At 40.9% G+C, this 22,861-nt stretch overlaps 2 protein-coding genes across 2 annotated transcripts; one reads left to right on the top strand and one right to left on the bottom strand.

Moving 5' to 3' along the window:
* Positions 1-602: 602 nt before the first annotated feature.
* On the top strand, positions 603-17,919 carry LOC311502447 (voltage-gated potassium channel subunit beta-2-like; the record flags this gene model as incomplete). Its single annotated transcript, XM_084564675.1, has 14 exons — positions 603-922; positions 10,154-10,197; positions 10,283-10,320; positions 10,574-10,653; positions 10,877-10,921; positions 11,430-11,474; positions 11,588-11,631; positions 13,221-13,307; positions 13,432-13,517; positions 13,637-13,757; positions 13,849-13,943; positions 14,067-14,187; positions 14,754-14,842; positions 14,971-17,919. The coding sequence occupies 14 exons, from the start codon at positions 603-605 to the stop codon at positions 15,058-15,060; spliced, it is 1,305 nt and encodes a 434-aa protein (XP_084420801.1). The 3' UTR covers positions 15,061-17,919.
* Positions 17,920-19,415: 1,496 nt separating this feature from the next.
* Positions 19,416-22,711, bottom strand: LOC311502445 (sialidase-3-like). Its single transcript, XM_084564671.1, has 3 exons — positions 22,054-22,711; positions 21,641-21,880; positions 19,416-21,537 (listed from the first exon to the last, which is right to left on the bottom strand). Exons 2-3 carry the CDS (start codon positions 21,863-21,865, stop codon positions 20,530-20,532), a joined length of 1,233 nt encoding a protein of 410 aa, XP_084420797.1. The 5' UTR covers positions 21,866-21,880; positions 22,054-22,711; the 3' UTR covers positions 19,416-20,529.
* Between the last annotated feature and the right edge of the window lie 150 nt (positions 22,712-22,861).

Genomic DNA, 22,861 nt, shown 5'->3' on the forward strand with positions numbered 1-22,861 from the left:
GTGCGATGATGCCTGTAGCTGTGGTTGTGTCATTGCTGCAGCACACTCCGGAGCTCCTCAGCCCAAGACAGACTCAACTAACCTCAGCTGAAGAGAGAACAGCAAGCTGGCAAGTGCTTTGTCACCCAACATAAGCCATAGGAGCCTGTGCATGGGGAAAAGGCCCTGGAGGGAGGCATCAATTGCACTAAGGTTTTGGGGGCTTCCCAAGATCTGCCACGTCCCTGAATTTGTCTGAGGACTGCTGTGAGCTTACAAGCTTCCTGATGGTTTCTGGAGGGCAGCCCTGATGCATCTTGTGAGTGTGAAAACTCCGAAAGCCTTTTGCCAGGTTTGCATCACCAGACAGGAGACAGAGCAGACGGTAACTCTGTGTGTGTCATGTTAGAAGCTGGACGCTCGCCTGCTCCCTCCAACTCTCAGCCAAAATCTTTGACTTGCCCTGCCTAAGCCCTTTGTAACAGCATCGCTGCGTTGCCACAACAGCACAACGGGAAACGGTGTCGAGCAGCACCAACAGTTTGTAGACATTACTGTCTGTGTGTGACTTTTTTAAAAAGCCCCCCTGTCTGACTCTCAAAGTAAGAGGCACCACGGTCAGGATGCAGGTGTCCTTCGCATGCACTGAGCACAACCTCAAGAGTCGCAGTGAGGACCGACTTTGTGGCCTTCGCACTGCTCCACCTCCTGGAGGAAGCAGTGGAGGAGTAGGGGGAGGTGGTGGCGGAGGAGGAGGTGGAGGTGGTGGTAGTGGAGGAGGAGGTGGCGGAGAAGGCGGAGGAAGAGGAGGAAGTGGACAAGGGAGTAATGGCAACTACACCTCCCAAGGCTCGGTCAAGACCAGGGAGGGGCCCCGGCACACTCCACAGGGCCATGCCCACATGAAGGAGGCCATCGGGCGCCACACTAGTATGAAGTACAGGTGAGTATGATGAGGAGGAGCTTCAGGGCTTAGTTGACATTGTGAGGGATCGCACTCAGAGATGGTTTTCGCTTTAGTATTATGGCCTTTTGATCTACCACGTCATCAAACAGTTATTAAATTATCCCAACGAGTATCAGTGGCATCAAAAACAACGTGGCAGGTGAGGAGATCATGTGTCATGATGAAGCTCTACCAACCTGACCTCCTTTATTCTTTGTTGAGCTGTGAAGTGAATTTGAAGGTAGTCTGAGCTGTCACCAACAGGCCTGCCTACATATCCATTAGCCAGACAATAAACACCTCATCGAGTGCACAGCAGGGATTTCTCTGACATTATAATAATATGACATTTACCCCTAAAAACGCTTATACAATCCATCCCATAATGTTATCACACAATAATAGACAGTATAGGAGCTATTTGCCGTAGAGTGTATGCAGAGTTTGCCGTGGCCTCTTTCTCAACACGACAGATCAATACAGATCCATCCTCCAATAACAGCTTTCCTGAAATCACCCCGGTACATCCAGTTTTTCTTGGAGGCTTTAAAGGCATTTCATTTTCATAAAATAGTGTATCTAGAGTGTCTTGTGCACAGAAAACCACCATTGTTACCACGTCTGAATCATAATGTCAAATGAAAGTAGATAAACTGCTAGAAAAGAGTGTTATGTGTGTTTCTCTCTTTCTGACACTGAATTAAATTCAGTTCACCTTGACAGATGAGAGCTTCAGCTTGACAGGGACAGCTGCATTGTGTTTAGAAAAACACAATGTGTGCACTTTAACATTACCCTATAGAGCACATCTTGTGCTATATGCTTCCTTCACTTAGACTGTAAGATTCAGTAACTAGGAGGAGTGTTTTCACGACCTGTTTTCCTGGTAATCAGGTTGATTAAATTGCTGCCATTCTCTTCAGTCAATTTAGTTTTCATTTAATAGAATGCTTAAAAAGGGAATGAGGCACAAGACAAAACTGGGGTATCTCCACCTTTTTTTCCCATTGGAATTGCACACGTACTTGTGATTAGTTGGATTATTCTGGTTGTTCTTGTGTCTCGGGAAAAGTGTCACTAATAGGGAGTGCAGCAGCACTATAAGTCTATACAGCATATGGCCAGCACCAGTTGCCATTGGCAACACCCCAGGCATTGCCTTTAGTTTTAGTCTTATTTTCTAATCAGACCATTCTGCAACAGAGTCTGCTTCAAGCACCGCCACCTGTCCGCAGCGTGGTTGTGGCAGTGCGGTGGATGCACATTTTGCATTTCGCACTGATGTAACAATCAGACCGAGGTCAGGAGGAACATGTCAGCATGTTGTTTGAGTGACACGGTGTGTATCAGAGCAAATGTTGCAGATTTCTTGTCGTGTCACTGATTAAGACCACGTGACTGTCACAACAGCATCAAAGTGAACAGCTGTTAGTGAAGTTGTATCACATTTTACCTTTGTGACTATTTGATTAAATGTTATCTACCCCCCTGGCCTGCTATCATTAAACTCTCAGTCACAAAATGATGGCACCTGCTGTCTGTTATCACTCCCATGAGCCTTTGTTGCCACCCAGTACCCCAACTCTGTCAGTGTGATTCTGTTTCTTTATCTCCCTTCTTTAAACTAAGTTTCTGACTAATGTCCCTTATAATATATCCTTTTTTATATACAGTGCACTGCAGTATTCTCTAATGCGTAATGTGCAATTTTGAAGATAAGATAAAAAGTTGTTGGAGGTCAGTTCTACCACTGCAAATTGTCAGTTTCTATAGTAACCAGCCCCTCCCTTTATACCAACATCAACCCAGTAACCCATTTTTTTGTTTATTTGCACAATATCACGAAGAAAATAAACTACAAAATTAGATAAAAAAAATAAAGTAAGGTTTTATTCATTTAATCACCACAAACACACAGGCAGAGCCAAAAAGCCAAGAGGCTTTAAGTTGCTCTATGTCTACATTCATCATTCAACTTCTCATCTTTGCAAAAGACTATTTCTATTATTCAGAATACAGTTCAGTTCAGATTTATTCGGTAGCGCCAGTAACAATCAAAACTGTTTCAAGATGCTTTATAGCACCCATGCAAGCATTAAGGCGATGGTGGCAGGGAAAAAACTCTCCTTCAACAGGAAGAAACACTGAGCAGAACCCAGCTCATATGGGGGACCCATCTGCTGGAGAAGAGAGACAGAAACTAAAGGGGGAGATGGGACAGGAGAGAAAGAGGAGAGGAAAGAAGCAGAAGCACACAGATATTTCATATATACAGTATATCAGAGTAAAGCATGTGTGATCGGAACAAGATAGCATGATGGTTAGTTTCTGTTGTTGATGCAGGATATATGAAACAAAAGAGGATAGACAGAGCCAGTTATCTAGTGGGTTTGCAGTGTGCTCGGAATAATATACTTTTAAAAAAAATCTGTGAATCTGTGAAGGTCTGCATCCAGCATAGATTTATCTGCCACTGTTATAATGGCCACAGTGCGCGTTGTGTCATTGGCAGCCAGCTGGATGCCTTTATAAAAATGCATGAGATGTGGAGCATGTAGGGAAGTCAACAATAAAAAACTATAACACAAAGATAAAGTTGTTTAAGAGAATGTTATGAGAGCTCTAAAACAACTTCACGACAGCAGGAAGTAGAGATGACACAAGCTCAACTTTTGGTAACATTTTGGCTCCATGTAGCAAATTCAGCTCACAGTTTGTCAAGAAATGGTTGAGTATTTAGGGAAATTATTAGCTATGGCAGAGAGTAAAAAGAAAGCATGGACGACACTCTTGTGTGTAAACATATAACTATAGGCAGGAGACGGCTGGTTTAGCTTAGCACAGAAACTGGAGGCAGGTACTTTTAGCTGGTTGCCTGGCAACCTCATTGTTACCTGAAGAGATCAGGGACTTTGCCAAAGTCAGGTTTTTGCACTTCAGGTTTTCAAAGGATTAAACAGCTAGTCTTGCCATTTAAAGACCTTAGACTATGAGAAATAAGATGAGAAATTTCTGTGTAACTGAGATAATAAATTTTTCTTTTTTGTAATTTAATTTGAAGCTTACTCTCTGGAAAAAGCCAGTCAGTAGACCTAAACCTAGTTATTTTGTCATAATACTGTTTCCAGACTGTTTCCAAGGTAATGTGTCACAAAATGAGTCAAGAAGGTAGCCTGTGCCTTCAATGTGACTGCCAACAGGACTAGTTACGGTTGGTTTTAAGTACAAATGGAGTGTTACCATACTCATATCCTGATGAGAACCGAAACCTTTAGAACTTCCTGGTCCTGTCGAAACTTCAAACAAAGAGATGAGCAAACTACTGATAACAAACGTTACCCTAATAGTAATAATATTGTCTAATATTTAGTTGCATGTTGAGCTGCAGAACAAGGCCTAACTGTATTTGCATCTGTATCCTGATTTGAGGTGTTCTGATATTCCACGATGTTCTCTAACAGTGTACAGTCAAACAGTGAATTTTAAAAGCCTGAATTCTCATGAAGCTGTGGTTGAGTCGCTGATGAACAACCCTGTCAAGCCTCACAGATATATAGTGGTCATTTAGTGCTATGAGGCACTGATCCAGCCTCATTGTTATTACTCTCACAGTGTGGCCCTCTTTACAGTCAAATTTTAATCCTACCCATTTATTTGCTCTGAGGGCGCCGCAACGTCACAGCTCCAGTTTGTTAATTTTATCCCAGCCCGTTCACACACATTAAACTTCAGGTAGCAAACAGACTATTCCCTCTTCTATAAAATCCAAGGGGCTTCACATGAATTTAAGTGGTAATAAATCCCAGTGATACAAAATGTGTTTCACGTTGTCATCATTGTAAATAATTAAGAGATGATTAAATAATCTGGCCTCATATTGTTACCATGATTAATAATCACTAGAGACTAGCAGAGAGGAGAGCAAAACAAGAAACACCGACAGCCTTGTTGACCTTCAACTCTTCTCTATCTCTCTCTGGATATTTTTTGTTGATTTTTCAGTTGAATGGACAGATTAGTGACTCACTGTGAGGTCCAAGTTTTAAGCAAAGTCACTCTAAATCCTCACTTCCTGATTTCAATCTGGCCCCGAACCAAAATATCCAAATTATGATCTGTTTTTCACTGTTGGATACGCTGATTAAGTCATCTGCCACCTACTAAAATATATATATATATTAACAGGTTGTTATAATAACATGGAACTGAATATTGTTGGGGACCTTTAAGAGATTTAAAACTGTTTACTTAGACAAGTACATTAAGTAGATAACTTAATCTCTGCAAAATGTGAAGTGACCTCCGGGTAAGTCTTGTTTGACGAGGCTTTTATTTGTCAATTATTTACTGAGGATGGTGGCGGCAATCAGCAGGCTTGTTCCCATCCCCGAGCGTCATAATTAGGGCCGGAAAATCCTCATCACGTCCTTGGAGTGGGCTGTCTAGTCAAAGTCAAAAACTGGTTTTGTCTTCTGGCAGAGACAAAGTCATCATTGCATGTTATTATGACAGAGCAGACATTGTCTAATGAAACCGATTCTCAAAAGGTATTTCAAAATAGGCTCTAAACTTCGATTTTTGAATATATTAAATCCACAAAAACTCTTTGGAAAACTGCCTTAATATATTAATTTGTTATTTTAACGGATAGCATTAAAAATCTTAATTGTACCTAACATTCAGCTCTCCGTGACATGAGCATGAATTGTATCAGTTTCAGTGTTTTCATGAACTTTAATTCACAGAGGCAAACTAATTGTTTTAAATCACAGTGAACACTACACTAAAGAGAACACTACAAGAAAACTGAGGGATGTCCTAATAAAGAAGACGTACAGAATGACTTAGCGACCGTATTTAATCATTTTATGTGCACTGAGAGGCAGCAGACCAGGAAACTGAAACACTATTCAAATATTCATCTTCATCCGTCTCTCAACAGACATAAAACAGCAGCACACAGTGGTGACCTTTTCCAGTGATGAATTTCATCAACATTTGAACATGTTAAGACAACTGAGAATGTTTGTATTATTTCGCTTCAAGACGCATTTCACACCCCTGCAGGATATAATCTGTGTCGCCCGAAGCAGTGCTACAAATACATTCACCCCTGAACTTTTATAGAATTGCATTTATAGAAAGGATGTCATTTTACAATGAGCCTTTGTGATCTCTCTCCCCTGTGCCACTTCATTAGGTGCATTTTTAGTTAATAGGAGAGTCATGATCGCTAATAAAGTCTTAATGGTTGATGCGCAGAACTGGAGTAGAGCCACTGAGATTGTGTGTCTGCGTGTGTGAGAGAGAGATAGAGTCTGTCTTTGGGCCTTTTTCCATTTCATCCAGTCAGAGCATGTGTGTTTTATAATTAGGACAGACATACTTTCCAATGTGTTTTAATGACAGTGAATTTAAAAAAGCATCATTACATGACGTAAATGCTGTTTAGCTTAATGCTTTTAAAAATAGCTTAGGCAAGAATTAATGCATTGCCAGATTGTACCAGAGCCATAAAAAAGATGTCTAATTTGATTTCATTTGTCAGGAGCCATTAAAGCCCTGCAAAGTGTCTGCTGTTTAGTTTTTAGTTTTAAGAAATAGGTGAAGCAAGAATTAGTACACTGTCAGATTTTAGTTCAGACCAAAATAAGAAAGGAAAAAAAAAATTATAATTTAATCAAATTTGTGCCTATCCCTGTGGATAATTTAGTTAGTTTGTTCAGATTTTGAGATATATGGCACTAAAATTTCAGTCTGAAATTCAGGCTGCAACAGAAAATAAACTGAGCCTATGCAGTGAAACTACTTTCTAGCAATGAAAGAGATCTCAGCAGCTCTCAGGATCATTACGAGCACTGATTATAGAAAAGAGATGTGGTAGTTTAAACCTCTGCTGCGTAGAGGTAGAGGCAGACATCTCTGGAAAAAATAAGTTCTTTGTATTTAGGGTGAAGTGACCCTTTAAAACCCAGAAACAGTGAATACAGCATTGTTAAAAGAGAACAGACAGTTCACCGTCTCACAAAATGCATGTCTAAGCACACACAGACACACACACACACACACACACAGATGTGAGTGTTATTAATATCTAGGTGTGCTTCCCCTTGGAGAAAAGCCTGCTCAGCATGTGTGTGGCATTTTATGATAACTGCAGGAAAAAAAAAAAAACATCATTTGCACCAAACCATCTGTATATGGTGTCTTCCCCCCGTCTCAGGTGAAAACTAACTGTATATGTCAGCACAGGTTAAAATGCTGACTACACCATGACAGAGCACCTGTGCGCCTCCTCTCTCTCCACCATTAATAATGTATGGACGGTGCAGCCTATAGTCATCTTGTTTGGAGATCATGATTTATAGAGGGAGAAAACATTGAAAAGAAAACACCCTAGTTACGATGGCCACAAAGAAGCATCTGTGTTTCTTTGTGCCCTGCTCACAAGTGCATTCATGCGTGTCAGTATGTAGATCTGTGCCGGCATTCGAGTGGAATTTCCATCAAGCGTGAATATTCATGCAAAAGCATCGACCGGATCCACTGACGCTTGCACAGTATAGATCTTGTCCGGTTTTTTTTCCACATCTGTCAGATCCACATTGGGTGAAATATGGGCCCAGAGTCACGGGCATGTGTGTTTGAGAGAGATAGTGGGAGAGGCTGTCAAAAAAAAAGACAGTGAGAGGAAAGAAAGAACATGTGTCTCTCCAGACTCACTGATAGTAATTTAGCAGACTGCAGCACTGCAGAGAGCGGCGGAGTTGAGAGCAGGGAGGGGGCGGCCAGTTGTCACACTCAAAAACAATGACATCCTCTATTGGCCAAGAGACCAAAAAGTATTTCACATGGCAGGAGGAATAATGTAATTCACCCAATAATACACGCTTCTTATTTGCTCCTGGTATCATAATGTGTTTCTACACAGTGTCAGCCAAACAGCTTATTCTCTATCTTGCATAGAAGAACACTGAAGCAGCTGGGGTTGCTACTGGATGCTTGACATTCTCCGTGTGCTGACTCATGTTTTGCTGTTTTTGTATTTCTCACATGTAACCTTTCTATTCGTCCATGCGGCACAAAGACGGTGCGACTAAGCTCAAAAACAAAGACATTCATTCACATGTTTTATCAGTGTAAGACAACCATACATAATTCTAAAGACGAACATTTTGTCTCAAAGTTCTCTAAGAATGAAGAAAGTTTTGGAATACTCTTTGAGAAGTATAAAATGCCAGCCAGGTCATTTGTATGCTCTCAGTGTACAGATACAGTAGTTATCTTGCAAGATATTTTTAATAAATTCCAAGCTTTATTTTTGACAGAAAACTGCAGGGACCATTCTGTTATTGACCCGACCTAACTCAAACTAGAATTTTCTGTCATTTTCCCCCAACTGAAGTTGAAGCAAAAAGGCATAATGTGATGGATGTCTCAAAAATATGTCAGTAAAGGATAAAAAAATATTTAAATAAGTGATCTGAAAAAAGCACTCAAAGTGTCTGTTTTTCCTATTTGCCTCATTTACATGTACTCCCAGTGTTCAAAGCGCCTGAGCTGTCATTGGCTGACAAACGGTGAACGAGAGCCACATTACCATGCAGGGAATCAACTCCATAAAAACCCTGCAAGCACATTTCCCTTTCATAAAGCATCCCTGACCTTCCACCCGTGCGCTATTTTGACAGAGTTTAACGTAATGACACAAACAATATTCTTTTCACACCCATACGCCGCACACACACACATGAATTCCAATGCCCCCATGTAGCACACTCAGTGGGACACAAATGCTTAAATATGCAGGAATCTAAAAATAGCTGCAGGTCAGGCATTAAAAATAGACCGGGATAATAAAAGCAGGACTGAGTCTAAATGCTCTGACAGTCTGTCTTTCTGCATTTGGCTATTTGTGGCCGACGCAGGCAGACAGGCAGAGAGAGAGAGAGAGAGAGGAGAGAGGCGCTGGAGATGAAAAGGCGGCAAGCAGCGAGTTACACTGCAGTTCTGCTGCCTCTCCAGCTGGCTCCCTGGCTAATTAGAATGGGGGAGAGTGCGCACTGGAGGAGGAGAGCAAGCATGAAGCCCACATCATTTTCAGCTGTTCATGCCTCTGTGGTCAGAAATGCAGCTCCCTGCTCCTCCCTGCCTGCCTTTCAAAACTCAGCTGTCTGGATAATCAGATGTGGCATGTTGGGTAATGGACTCCTCTTTAGCTTATGGAACATTTTGGGCCATTTACCGTACAGAGCAGAGACACTTTTACAGGGACTCTGACTGAGCTGAGCTCTGCCCCCTCCAGCTATTTCACTGACCCACTGTAATACAATGAACTGTTAACGTATGAAGGATAAAAGGTCAAGCGTTCAGCAATAATTAGACACTGGCAGTCATTTAACTGCAGGCGAGAAAGACTTTCACTCAGCAGCTGTAGCGGTGGAAGTATCCAGGCTCTCCATGGGAATCTTTTTATCTTGTGTCAGTCCCTGTTTCTGTTACATTATACTCTAATTTTAATTCATTACATGAGTTGTCTGTATGTTAATTATTTATGAGCTCAAAATTCAATTCAGTTTTATTTATATATATATATAGAGATAATAACAATACAAATTGTCTCAAGACACTTTACAGCACCCGACCTGAAACCCCTAAACTAAACTAACTAAACCTAACTAAAGCGTACATGTAGAATCTAATGATGATAAAAATACAAGATATAGCTGATGATGTTACATGAGAGATTGATAATAAGTATAAACCAGAGCATAGGGGTATAAAACTGTAAGTGACAGCAGTACTTCTATTACAGGTGAGTTAGTTGCTATAATGACATAAGATATAAGCAGTATCATAGGCAAAGTTGGAGGATGACGTATTCAGGTGGAATGGACAACTGCAGGCCATGAAGACAAGGACCAATCATCAAGACAAAAGACAAAATCCTGCAAATATAATGGTTAACTGAAAAGGACTGTATGCTGCGCTGAAGTGCAGAAAAGCAGAAAGAGCACAATATAAAAAATCACAGCAGTCACTGCCCAGTCTCCATTTTTATCTGATGACCAACTTGTCTCATCTTTTGTTGCTCATTACTTACACACATCAGTGCACATCTTGCTTCTTAGTACATGCGAGTGAATCCCAAAAGCCCACACCATTTTTTCCTGTATTGTTTATTTTTGAGATTCATAGACGAGCCTTCTGATTTTTTTTCTTCCTTAGGAACCTGGGAAAGTCAGGCCTGCGTGTTTCCTGCCTCGGGTTAGGTGAGTTGGTTGGAAGGCAGTGACGTACTATTCTGTTTCAAATCTTCAAACAAAACCAACAGTCTGTCTCTCTCCTCTCATTCAGGCACTTGGGTGACATTTGGATCACAGATCTCTGATGAGGTGAGAGCTCCGTCGTTTCTCTGTCCCGACCATCTTCACTCGTGTAGCTTTTGTGGAAAACACAAATCTCAGAGTTTTCAATTATAGAAATGCTTCAAAATCCCAGAGAATTTAAAGCCATAGCATCTTAGTGAGATATTGTCTGTATCCCTGCTGTCTTACCCTCCCTACATTGTGCCCTTCATAAATGACCTCTGCGAGATTGGAATTCATCCATCGCCTCTCTCAGTCTCAATTTTTTGTGTTCCCTCAGATGGCTGAGAACCTGATGACCATTGCTTATGAGAACGGAGTGAACTTGTTTGACACGGCGGAGGTGTATGCCTCTGGAAGGTCAGACTTCACTTTCTTCTACCAAGCCTCAATTATAACTTTTCTTCTTCTCTTCCCTCTGCTTCACATTCGTTGATGTCTCTCTTGAGGCAAATAAACTTCACTAAAAATTGTGTTTAGGTTTCTTTAACATATGGCATATTTCCTCCTTGATTTATTGTTGTTGTGCAGCGATCTCAAGCCAGCATCAACCCATCACAATAAATGATGTGTTTCTCCACAGAGCGGAAATCACTCTGGGGAACATTATTAAGAAGAAAGGATGGAGGTGAGATTACTCATTTTTCCCAACTGACTCGCAAGAAAAAGCTTTCTAACTCCATTAGATCACAACTGTTTTTACAGTGTTAAATAATCCCTAATAATCTCTTTCTGAAATGCACTGCATTGCTTTTTATTATTGTCATTAAGTGATCTCAAGGGAAATTCATACTTTCTAGAAAAATGTAGCACTTTCGCCTCAGAAAGACTATAAAAGGATAAAAATGCTACCCTGTGGAAATCAGCTCCCAGGTCATAAACCTTGGTGGCTGACTAGGTCCAAATACAGTTTGGTACACATGTTTGAACAAAATATACTGAGGTTACAAATATATAAATGAATGTAGTCTTACAGTGCAGACTCTCAACTTCAGGTTGGAGGCAAGGTGTAGGAATTATAAGCACAGCCACACTGTACATATCGTTAGAATAAAAACTTTGTGAATAGGACAATATTCATATGTTCTTACAATGTCCTTATTAAAATTGTGTTTCTCATTTATGTCTTTTTCCAGGCGTTCAAGTTTTGTCATCACAACAAAAATCTACTGGGGCGGCCAGTAAGTGTAGCATTAAAAGTCTTTAAAAGCCTTTTAAAAGCTTTTTTTCATATACAAATTGCTTGTTTCCTTTTAATCCAAGCTCATATATGTGTATTTTCATCACTTCACAGAGCAGAGACGGAGAGAGGACTCTCCAGGAAGCACATTATTGAAGGTAGAGTACAATTGACTGTTTAATGCAAAATATGTTACCATTAAAACTACTAAAGAATCCTAAACCAAACAAAAGAAGAGTCAGGTTTTGGTCCATAAGCTAAAATGTGTGGTTCCAATCCCTATACGTGTGATCCTACAGCTCAACTATGAAGATTAAAACAGGAAAAAGGTAATTTCAGAGCTGAACATAATACATCACAATTGAAAAGTTTTTGGGATGTAAAATGTTTCCCAGAGTGCATTAGCTCAACCACTAAACGCACAGAAAATTGTGATGAGTCATTATCATCATCCTCATGCCCCCGTAATCTCTGCGCTGTTTGTCTCACTCATTTAAAGCCGTGTCAAGTGGACCGATGCTTTTAAGCAATGAGGTGATTTTGGTGAAGGTGAGAATGATCACTGAGAGTTTAGCACAGATACAGAAGAGATGGGACCACAGAAAGACAAAAAGTACGGGTCACTTGAGGAGACGTGGAGAGATGAACGCAAACAGTGTCTCAAGATTGTTGTTTTCCAGCCACTTAATCAGCAGCAACCACAAAAATAATCCTGTAAAAAGCTACGAGGCGGTTGGCCTTGTGCACACTCATCGTTGTTGGTTTTTTTTGTAAGTAGCATGCCCATGGGGTGACCGTCTACCAAGGAGCTGAATGAGCTGTTTGACCTTCATTGTCATGAGGCTTTTGATTTGAGGCGATTGCGTAATAACTACGTGCTGCTCTCAAGATTTGCATGGCATGCTGGGACATATTTATATTTGATCTCCATACAGTATTTCAATACAGGACTCAATGTCCTCCAAGAGGAATCGCTGACATATACATGGTTGGACAAGATGAACACTAATTTGAACATTCAAGAAGCAGAAAATCAGACATACAGTACAACATCTCCACCAGCATACTGTGTTGAATCTGTATTGACATAGTGTTATTTAGATGCTCCCTCCCCACTGATTCCTTCGGCTCCCACTTGAAATTCCACGTAAACTAAAACAATGTGTTGTTTTCAGCCATAATAGCATTGTGGTTTTGTAGATGATCAAGTTTATTTCTATAGGATATTTGCTTTGACAACCATGAACTCAATGTGCTTCAGCATAAAATCATACAAAAACATATAACATGAATTATACAACAAATGAATATGACATAATCAGGTACTATTAAAAAGAGGACAATGACAGTAATACTGCTCATAAAACAAAACATTTTTTCTGTGTTTTTTCAGTGCTGTAGCATGTATGTTTTCCCAAATATGGACCAGAGTGTATTCAGTGAGCATGTCAACAACATAGGAAGGAGCTAAACCATTCGAGGATTTAAAATCAATAAGAAGTGTTTAAATCAGTCCTTTGTTATACTGGGAGCTGAATATCATATATAGTTTATATAATATAATAAATAGTTTATGATCATCTGCAAAACTAACAGCATTTCCATCGGCCTCTGCATTGTATATTAGCACATCTACATGGCACATTATGCAGGTAAATGTGGTAATGAACACATGCTCAACATATTATTAACATCGCTGTGCGTAAGTCAAACTCTTAGTCTAATAATTGTTCAATGTTTATCCCAGGATTAAGAGGATCCTTATCAAGACTGCAACTTGATTACGTGGACTTAGTTTTTGCCAACAGAAATGACGTCAACAGTCCAATGGAAGGTCAGTCCCGGATGTTTGAAAAGATAGTGAAGCATTTAGTGTGTGTTTTAGGTGTTAAAAGTTGCTGCTGTAAAATGATTGAAATCATGTCATTTAATAAGATGATATACTTTGTGATTTGCAGAGATTGTCCGGGCCATGACGTTCGTAATAAACCAGGGTATGGCCATGTACTGGGGAACGTCTCGCTGGAGTGCCATGGAAATCATGGTGAATGCTGAGCTCTCGTTCTCAAAGTCTGACTCCTCACAAATTTGATGCTGTTAGCGTTTTCTGTATAAATGCTGATCGGTAACCGCGGTGTTTCATTTCTGTCTGTTTGGCACCAGGAGGCGTATTCAGTGGCACGCCAGTTCAACCTGATCCCACCTGTGTGCGAGCAGGCAGAGTATCACTATTTCCAGAGGGATAAAGTTGAAGTGCAGCTTCCCGAACTCTACCACAAGATCGGTCAGACATCCTGAGCCTCGCAGCTCTGTTTATCTCTTTTTTTAATTGAAGGCTAATTTAGTTTCATTCACTCCTAATTCCATTATTTCAGGTGTGGGAGCCATGACCTGGTCTCCTCTCGCTTGTGGATTAATCACAGGGAAGTACAGTGATGGTGTGCCAGAGTGCTCAAGAGCGGCAATGAAGGTCAGTGTGATCTGGCCGATGCTCGAAATCAGCCTCAGCGTAATTCTCTACCTTGTCAGCGGGGGGGTTCAGTGTGAAGTCAAAACTGTATCCCTGATTTTCTCCATTTTGGTCCTGATGAAGGGATACCAGTGGCTGAAGGAGCGAGTGAACAGCGAGGAGGGCCGCCGGCAGCTCGCTAAAATTAAGGAACTCCACCTACTGGCAGACAGACTGGGCTGCACTGCTGCTCAGTTAGCCATAGGTACGACCCAGACAAACAGCGTGATTTTACAGTGCAGGCAGGCATATGTTTATTTTGTCATTGCGTGACTGGAGAATGAGATTGAACTGACTCATATTGGAACAGATTTGTGCGACTGTATTGAGTTACAAAGCTATTGATTCAGTTTGTTTACTCTTAGTGCACACACAGACATAGCAAGTGCTATGATTGATCGTGCAGACAGACGGTTAGGCAGATCTGAGCTCCATTTAGTGCATCACACTAATGTTTCCTACGCTCCCGGTGTCTGTGTAAAACCACTTTACTTGGGATCAATGACCTTATTAGTTAATTACATAACTTTTTTCCATCCTTATTTTCCAACAATGGGGATTGTTCATTCTTTAGAAGGAAGACTTTGCCCAACACCTTACCTATTTATTGTTACAGGTGCTCATTTCAAGTGTTTTTGAATTCCTACTCAAAATGTAACCTTAAATTCACAACAGCAGTTTTTGAAAAAGAAAAAAAAAAAAAAATCATCTGCTTTATCTTTGCCTATAACTGATATCATTGTGTTTCATTTGTTTTCTCCTTTTTGACAGCCTGGTGTCTGCGCAGCGAGGGAGTCAGCTCAGTACTCCTGGGAGTTTCTAATACAGACCAGTTACTTGAGAACCTGGGTGCCCTCCGGGTAATTCTTTTCTTGCTTTCCACACTGAGTTGTTTAAACCTTACTTTGTGTGAAATACAATGTGGCAACTGACAAAACAACAGAAACAAAACAAACCTGATTGCCGTCCTGCCCTCTTCTCCTTTCAGATTTTATCCCAAATGAACCCTCAAACCATAACTGAGATTGACGCCCTGTTGGGAAATAAGCCACACTCGAAGAAAGAGTCACGCGCTTGAAGATGCAAATCTGAGTGACAGATGATGTTTCGAGAGAGGATGAAGACATTGGGAAACATCGCTTTTTGCTCTGCTGTATACTCAACAACTTGCATGTCCTCTGCAACATTATGCTTCCAGTATGCGCGCATATCAATGTGGCGCAGTACATTGTATCATGTATGGAAAAAAAAAAAAGAAAATCTCTCAATTGTGGAAAAAAAACAGGTCATATATTGCTCACTGTCCATTGATCACAGACTAATTATTTCTACATGAGGAGGAGGCTAAAGCTGCTTTCAAATCTCTGCCGTCCATAGAAACCAAGAGAGGTCGTAAAATAATCAACTGTCAATCAAATGTTCTAAAGTAGAAAAAAAAAAAAAAATCACACCTCTGTGCTAAAATGCAAGTTTACTGCGTGAACGGTGCTTTCATTGGACATGTGAGTCTCCTGCCCTCGCCGCTGCCTGTTATCCTCTATGATGTTTAGTAACCCAGCAGCCAGAGAGCCAAAGGTTATTGTGTGTAGCCTAACATTACCCATAGTGTGCATGTGACTGGTCTGCCACGCTCACTGCTTTATTTACAGGGTTGGGAACAATAGATTACTTGTAGAGTCAATACAGTGATCTGACTGTTAAAAAAACACCCTAATCCAGTCTGGTATTACTTAAAAAAAAACATTAGATCACATGCTCTAAAAGGAAAAAAAGCGGAATACAACCCAAAAATGTGAGGTTACAGAGATAAAATAATCATTGATTCTGGCACAAACTACTTAATGTTAGGTATTACAATTTTAAGATCACAGATCAATAGTAGGTGATACATTTTGAAAGTAACTTTCCCAACCCTGCTGCTTTCTCAGCAATCTTTTTGCCTCCTCTGTTTGTAAACTGTGCGCATGTCCCTTTAAGAGAGAAAAGCCCTAACAGGGTGTAAATGTGGCATGGCTTCTATGGCTTATGTAGATTTGCAGTGCCCTTGTAAGCCATTTTTTTTTCTACTCTAAATGGTCGAGCAGTTTGATCCAGCATCTGTGCCGCTGGGCGCTCATGCTTTAAAGACTTTCGTCAGTCTTGCAGGCACAGCCGTGTGTCCATCTGACATGTAATCTTTGTCTCGTCCTAAACTGTATGAAAAGACGTCACTGTCAGTGATGCCGTTCTTGTGAAGAGCTTCATTGTTCTTGAATCAGAGTTTTGAGGCGGCTGGACTTCATGGAAAAGGCCACTGATCGTCTGACACAAAGATTTGGACACACTGTGGTGAACTTGTTTTCAAAAGATAGGAAATAAACCATGCGTCTGAGTTTATCACATCTGATACAACTCTTGCCACATGTCACGTGGGGTAAGATTTAGCAAATGTAATTCCTCATTGCTTTTTGTGGAAGCCTATAAATATAGCTTCTCTGAATCATTTATCTGGAAGTTCTCTTACTCTCTGTATCATTCATTCCCTTGATCCTTACACACGATGAACTTTATACTGTGCACTTCATGTCTTTTCCCTTTAGTTTTGTATTGATTTCAATACTTTGTAATGTGAACAGGAGGGGTTTGTTCCTTTTGTGGTTTACAATGAAAACAGCACTAATCTCCTTCATGTTTTTGATACATGAAGTCGTTTTAGCTGGCACAAGCTTACATTGTAAATAGGCTTATCTGTTTGGCATGGAGCTGAAGGTTAAATTTACGGGTGGGGAAAGTTTTCCTAAAGAGCCGCTGAATCGTTGCTCTTCTCTGTGATTCTGTGATGATGTACAGTTCCAGTGTAGCTTCACATGTACATAGATACTTCAATCACACCTGAAAAATGTATCTTTGCCCGCATAACTTATTTTATTGTCTTGCAACAAAGAGAAACCAAAAGAGAGAACTCGTACTGAATGTATCATGTCTGTTGCTCAAACCTCTCCGTGGGGACAAAGCACATAACATATTATTTCGACCTCTTGCATAAATGCAGACATTATCGGCTGGGTTTGGTGCAAACAATGGTCAACAAACGTTTAATGCACGTGCTTCAATCTCACTGAACATGTGATCCCCTGTTTATTGGAAGTCAGATAAGATTTTTGTATTTTACAACCTGGGCATATGAGCTGGAATTGGCTAATCATTAGCTGTTATGTTGAACCATCCTGTTTGCTAGCCCTCCACATTAGCTAACATGTTAACATGTTAATATTTGGAATAAACTGTTTATTTGTGTATATGCACAGAGGTATTAATTATGAGTTGCATATAAAGATGGGTTATCGGGACTTAAATGATCAGCAAACTGTTGAAAGACATATTCTCTTCGATGACATATTAACAAAGCTCTATATTCTTCAGATTCCTCAGCTCTTTCAGCAAACATTATTTTTGTGGGCAACATTCATAACTTAAGCTAACAGATAACATTTGCAGAATAACAACGCTTCCCAGTCTTATCAAGTTCGGTTGCTCCATTACTGAGGCTCAAAAATAGAAACCATGCCTTTGTGTCACTGCTGCAGTAACTGATAGAGACAAAGACAGCACTAGACAGTACTAAACTACACTACTAGACAGTACTAGACAATTTTAGACTGAACAGATTCTTCTATTTCTTAGTGTTTTTCAATTGGGCAAAGAAATTGAATTAATTGAAACACTAATTCTTGTATCAGTGACTGTTGCCATATTTATAACAAAGGCCCAAATTTAGTGAAGAACTGTGATTTAATCAAACATCTAAAACAGGGCTAAATCAAAGGCTACTGGACTATTTTTGTGTTTTCTTAAAGATGTTTCACCACCAAGGCAAGTGGTTTCTTCAGTTCTAAATGATTAGTGGGGAGTTTAAGTTTTTATTTGGAACATCCGAGGGTGGTGGTCACCAGAAGCTTACATATCTGTCTCACTCTATTAAAGGACACTATTCAAAACTAATTTAATAAAGGTCGGAAACTTGGCTTATTTTGATTACTAACCACCAAAATATTCAGCTAAAAGTTGCTATTAATGGCATTCAAGGTGAATTTAAAAGGCACAAGCCACGCTAAAAAAAAAAACTGACCACAGCCAGAGTCGTTCCCAGCATATAAATGTCGGGCTTCATTTGTCAGACCTGAGGTCATTCGAATGGATGGTAAAAGAACAACATCACATCCATGTGTCCTGCACCGTCTGTGCTGCTGAGCGAGCGGAGCCCGCTGGGACAGCACACATGCCTACCGCAAACAGAAAACATCTGTGACACTAACACCGGTAGCCCTTCTCTTAGTGGATTCCCGAGAGTCATCAGACTGACAGATGAAACATATGTGCTGGAAAATGTCGATTGCCTCTTTGCCAACACTGTCGGAGAGAAACAGGTTTCGCCACATGATTCATTCTTTGTGTGAAGAAGCAATAAGGTGATAAAAAACAGAAAGCAGTGAGGAGGCCAGTCGGCTTGTAAGCACATTTGAGATCTACAAGCCACCACATCTAATAAAGCACACTTCATACCTTGCCTGGGTGTTTCTCTACCAGTTAAATGATTATATTAGTGAATCCCAAGTAGCCTGTAGCTGCTGCTGTGTACCTGAGGCGACTACTGAAATGTCATTACAACAGTGATAATGGAGTTAATACTACATTTGCATCAATAAAGTTGAATCTCAGATCAACTAGGCCACAATACTTAAAAACAGCTAAATCCTAGCTTATTGTTGTGTGATACAGGCCTCCTTTGTTGGCCTATTAATAAAACACCCCATCACACTGTTCCCATGTACATTATTAAACACAAACATATTAACACTTCTACTTCTGCTACTGTAACAACTGCCTAGAGAACCAAACATATATTAACACCCAGTTGAACATGGTTCCCAGGAAACACACTATTTATTCCTGTTTGACAAACATTTGTCACAAATAATACTTAAGAATAAAAAAAATAAAGATGAATGTTTAAAGCAAGAGCTGCATGAAACCAGAAATATGGAGACAGACTGAATACATTCTTGTTGGCTGTGATTGCCATAAACTTGTACTGATAAATTATCTTTTTATTGCAATATTTTTGTTCAGATACTTACAAATGGCACTATGGTCATGCTTGGAAAAATGAAACAATACACAATATCCACAGAAACTAACAATCCTTCTGCTTGTCCTTAATTTGTCCCCTCAGCCTGCACATCTGCTGAATCACACTGAACTCCCCACAGGCCGCTCTACAACAGAAGTTCTCGGTCCTCGATATCATTTCAACATTCCAAAGCCCTCAATCTCTGTTGGCTGCTGTGGGAATTCAATATTTTTATAGCTGCTCTTAAACCCACATCCAGTCTCTATCGTCTTTTATCCCTTGTTTTACTGCAATGACTTTACACCAAGAAATGAACAGACGTTGAGTCAGGTGATCACAGGTTACTTTTATTTTCTACTAAAATACATGTTTCATGCATGTTTTGTCACTTTCCACAACAGAAACACAGTTATACAAACGCAGAAAACCACCTCGAGGGCATTTTGCCTTACATCAATAGGTGAAGAGGGATGAGTAAAGTCACTCAGTTCAATATTTTATTCTTTGTGCAAAGTCCTAGAGGGTAAACAAACTCTTTGTCTGCTCTTTTATGCTTTCATTTGATAACCAACAGCAAAGCCAATCACACCTGGTCCTGGTGAACTGGATCGATAATACCAAAAGTCTCTTCACAAACATCATGCTAAATGTGCTGAAAATAACTAACAATAGTGAAATATTGCTTTTGAAAATGAGTGTTATGAATAAAAATCTGTGTACAGTACAAAGTAGAAGTTCGCTTGTAGTAAGCATTTCTCTCTATTAACCATCAGCTGTTTTTAAAACACAGATTCGGTTCGGCGGGTCTCTTTGCTGCTTAGCTGGATGTAAAAAGTAAACATTTTCTCTCTGGTTTTATTGCCAACTTCATGGCACCCGCTGACCTACGGAAAAGGCTGTGCACTTTAAACAGAGGCATAGAAGGCATATGTGAATCAGAGTATACTAGATGTAAAGGAGAGGCTGAGCATGGAGGAAAGTCTACGCTCTACTTTACAAGGCCTGCTATGATCTTCGTATGAAAATAAAAAGAGGTAGGCAAATTCTCTCCACTGCTCAGAGCGTACTGAGTTTAATAAGATGCAGAAAGGGCCATGAAGTGCTTTTCAAACATGCTACACACAAAGCCTGTTTTAAATTACAGTCCAGCACAGCATGCTTAAACACCAACCACCCAACCTATTAAAAATAGTCTCTTTCCATATACCGCTTGTTGCATATTAATAATATTAAGAGTTTGAATGACTTCCTCATGTAAACAAGGAGACAACAAATCACACACGACTCATGCATGCATTATCATCTCCAGAATGTAGAACAACAGCAGACACAGACAGATGTTACTGCACAGCATATTTAGTGGCTTTTGCTTGGATATTTTTTTAGGTTTGCGGGAGAATGTTAGAGAACTTTGTTAATACAGAAATATAACACGACTCAGCGCATTTTCTTTTCTTTCTTACTGCCTGTCTGCATGACATCATTAAGGGAGAAGGACATGAACGCGATCTGCTCAAGTTCACTCTCTTTCCCGCACTCCATCAGGCACGAAAACTGATCCTTGTCCCCGTTGTAGGCCAGGTCCGAGTAGCCACTGGGCCCGCTGTGGATGATCTTGGGCCTGTCCCATCCCGATGAGTGCAGGGGAGATCGGTTCAAGTACACGCCCATATCTCTCCTGCTGGACTTGTTAGTCGGGTGCATGAAGAGGAGCCAGGTTTGCGTGTCTGGAGACAGGAGCGACGTGCCGCACGCTTTGCTCTCGGCGTCATCATTTGGGACAAATTCAGGGGCAGGAAAGCCAATGACACTGCCTTGACAGCCAGAGCGTTGTTCAACAAGCTCTGGAGCCATGTGCGGTTTGTCAAAGACGACGCCACTGTTTTCACTCAGGGCCTCACATCTGTGGCCTCCAGAGTTGCGAGCATTGCAGTAAAGGTGACTCCTGCCCTCGTGGTCTATGATCTCTGCCATTTCACATTCACATGATTTCTTCTGAAGCATCTTCCCTATATGCCACGTCTGTCCAAAGTCCTCACTATACACTGACAGAGCACGCGGGTAGACAGTAAAAGGAATGGGGAAGGAACAGCATCTGTAAGGGACGTAATAGGCGTACGCAGGGATGATCAATCTGCCGTTCTCGAGCTGAACACCGTGGCCTGGACCCACAGCGAACGTGGCCCACTTGTGGCTCGTGTCACCAATCACGCTCTCTGTTAAGTCTGTGGCTTGACTCCAAGTTTGCCCGTCATCACTGCTGCTAACACAGCAAAGACGAGCCTTGCTCTTACCTGTGAGGATCTGCTTCATCTCTGTAGTGTTACCCCAGATGCAGATGAAAAACAAAAACAGTGTTTTGCTGTTTTTTTCATACACTGGGCAAGGATTCATTGTGCGGTGGTTTGGCAGACATGCTGTTGAGAGCTCCTGACTGGATGACCACTGGAAAAACAACACATTGTATAAGATGAGGTCAGATTATGTTGACACTAACCAGTATTAAATCAACGGCTGAACTTCTGGTTATTGAGTGGGGAGTAATAACCTGAACAGATCCATCGTCTTTCAGCGCTCCTCTTCTCATAACAAGCATTTTGGCATCATGGTCACAGGGCGAGGATCTTTTCTCCGCAAAGGCAAGGAAGGTGTGACTGTGCCTCAGGTAGATCAGAGCAGGAATTCTGTATGTTATTCCACTTGGCTCCCTTTCAAATAAAGTTGTTTTGACTGGTTCCTCTCCACTTCTAGTCTTTGACGCCCTATTCCCCATGGTGGATCAGAGTTCCTGTGTGTACAAAACATTCCACATGTAGCTTTAGTTTATATTATAGCCTTGTTATAACATTTAAAGCACTCATTCTGGGAAAGACTTCACACTCCAGCAGCTCCTCATAGACACAGATGAGTGCATGGTTACAAACAGCGTATTATACCGTGCATGTTTGACACAGCGCTTACCTTCACTCGTCACTCTTCACATGGATCACTCTTGATCCCTGACTGCACGGCATAACATCGTCTAATTGAAGGCTAAACCCGAGACCTTTGATTTCACGACACTGATGCTGGGGTTCATCAAAAAGCGAAGACGGAACTAAAGCGAGAGACGCGGTTCTATTCACTTCCGTGTTCGCTTTTGGACTCGTCTCACGCATCGGGTTTAAATGACTTGATCAGCTGGCGCACCAAATGTCTCCCTTAGTTGCGTATTTTTCCACTTTATTGCGACGACACAATGACTATATTACAGGATGCCACTACGTCTCACATATAAACCCTACTGCAGCGATGGCTTACGAGTGCGTGCTGTGGACAAGAAGCTAGCAACCTAAACCGTTTAAACGAACACGAGTCAGGCGTGACTTTTTCTTGCAAAGCAATTATTAACCAAATTCCGCATATCGTAATCGACTGTGTAACTAACCACACAAGTCAGATGATTTTTGAATACTTTACGTTGTTTTGGCGGTGTATTATCTCGTCATTCAAATCTATCTTTGACCAGCTAGACTAACCGGTCTCTTCCGCCTTCGCTCTGTAAACAAAACTCGTTACCGCCCCCCGCTGGACGGGAGAGCAACGCTCGTTTTACACTCTGTTGCTAGGATACAGAGAATTACACTGCAGCTCAGGGTTATATGTAAAGTAAGCAGCTGTGTCAGCTCAGTTTGTGAAAATGAACGTTTCTAACAACTTTTAACTTCTAACTACGTTTATTCTTACTACACTTCGCATTGCTGGATGGATTGAATGGATTACAGACAGG

This window comes from Chelon labrosus (genome assembly GCF_963514085.1).
Source record: "Chelon labrosus genome assembly, chromosome: 17".
Taxonomy (NCBI): Eukaryota; Metazoa; Chordata; class Actinopteri; order Mugiliformes; family Mugilidae; genus Chelon; species Chelon labrosus.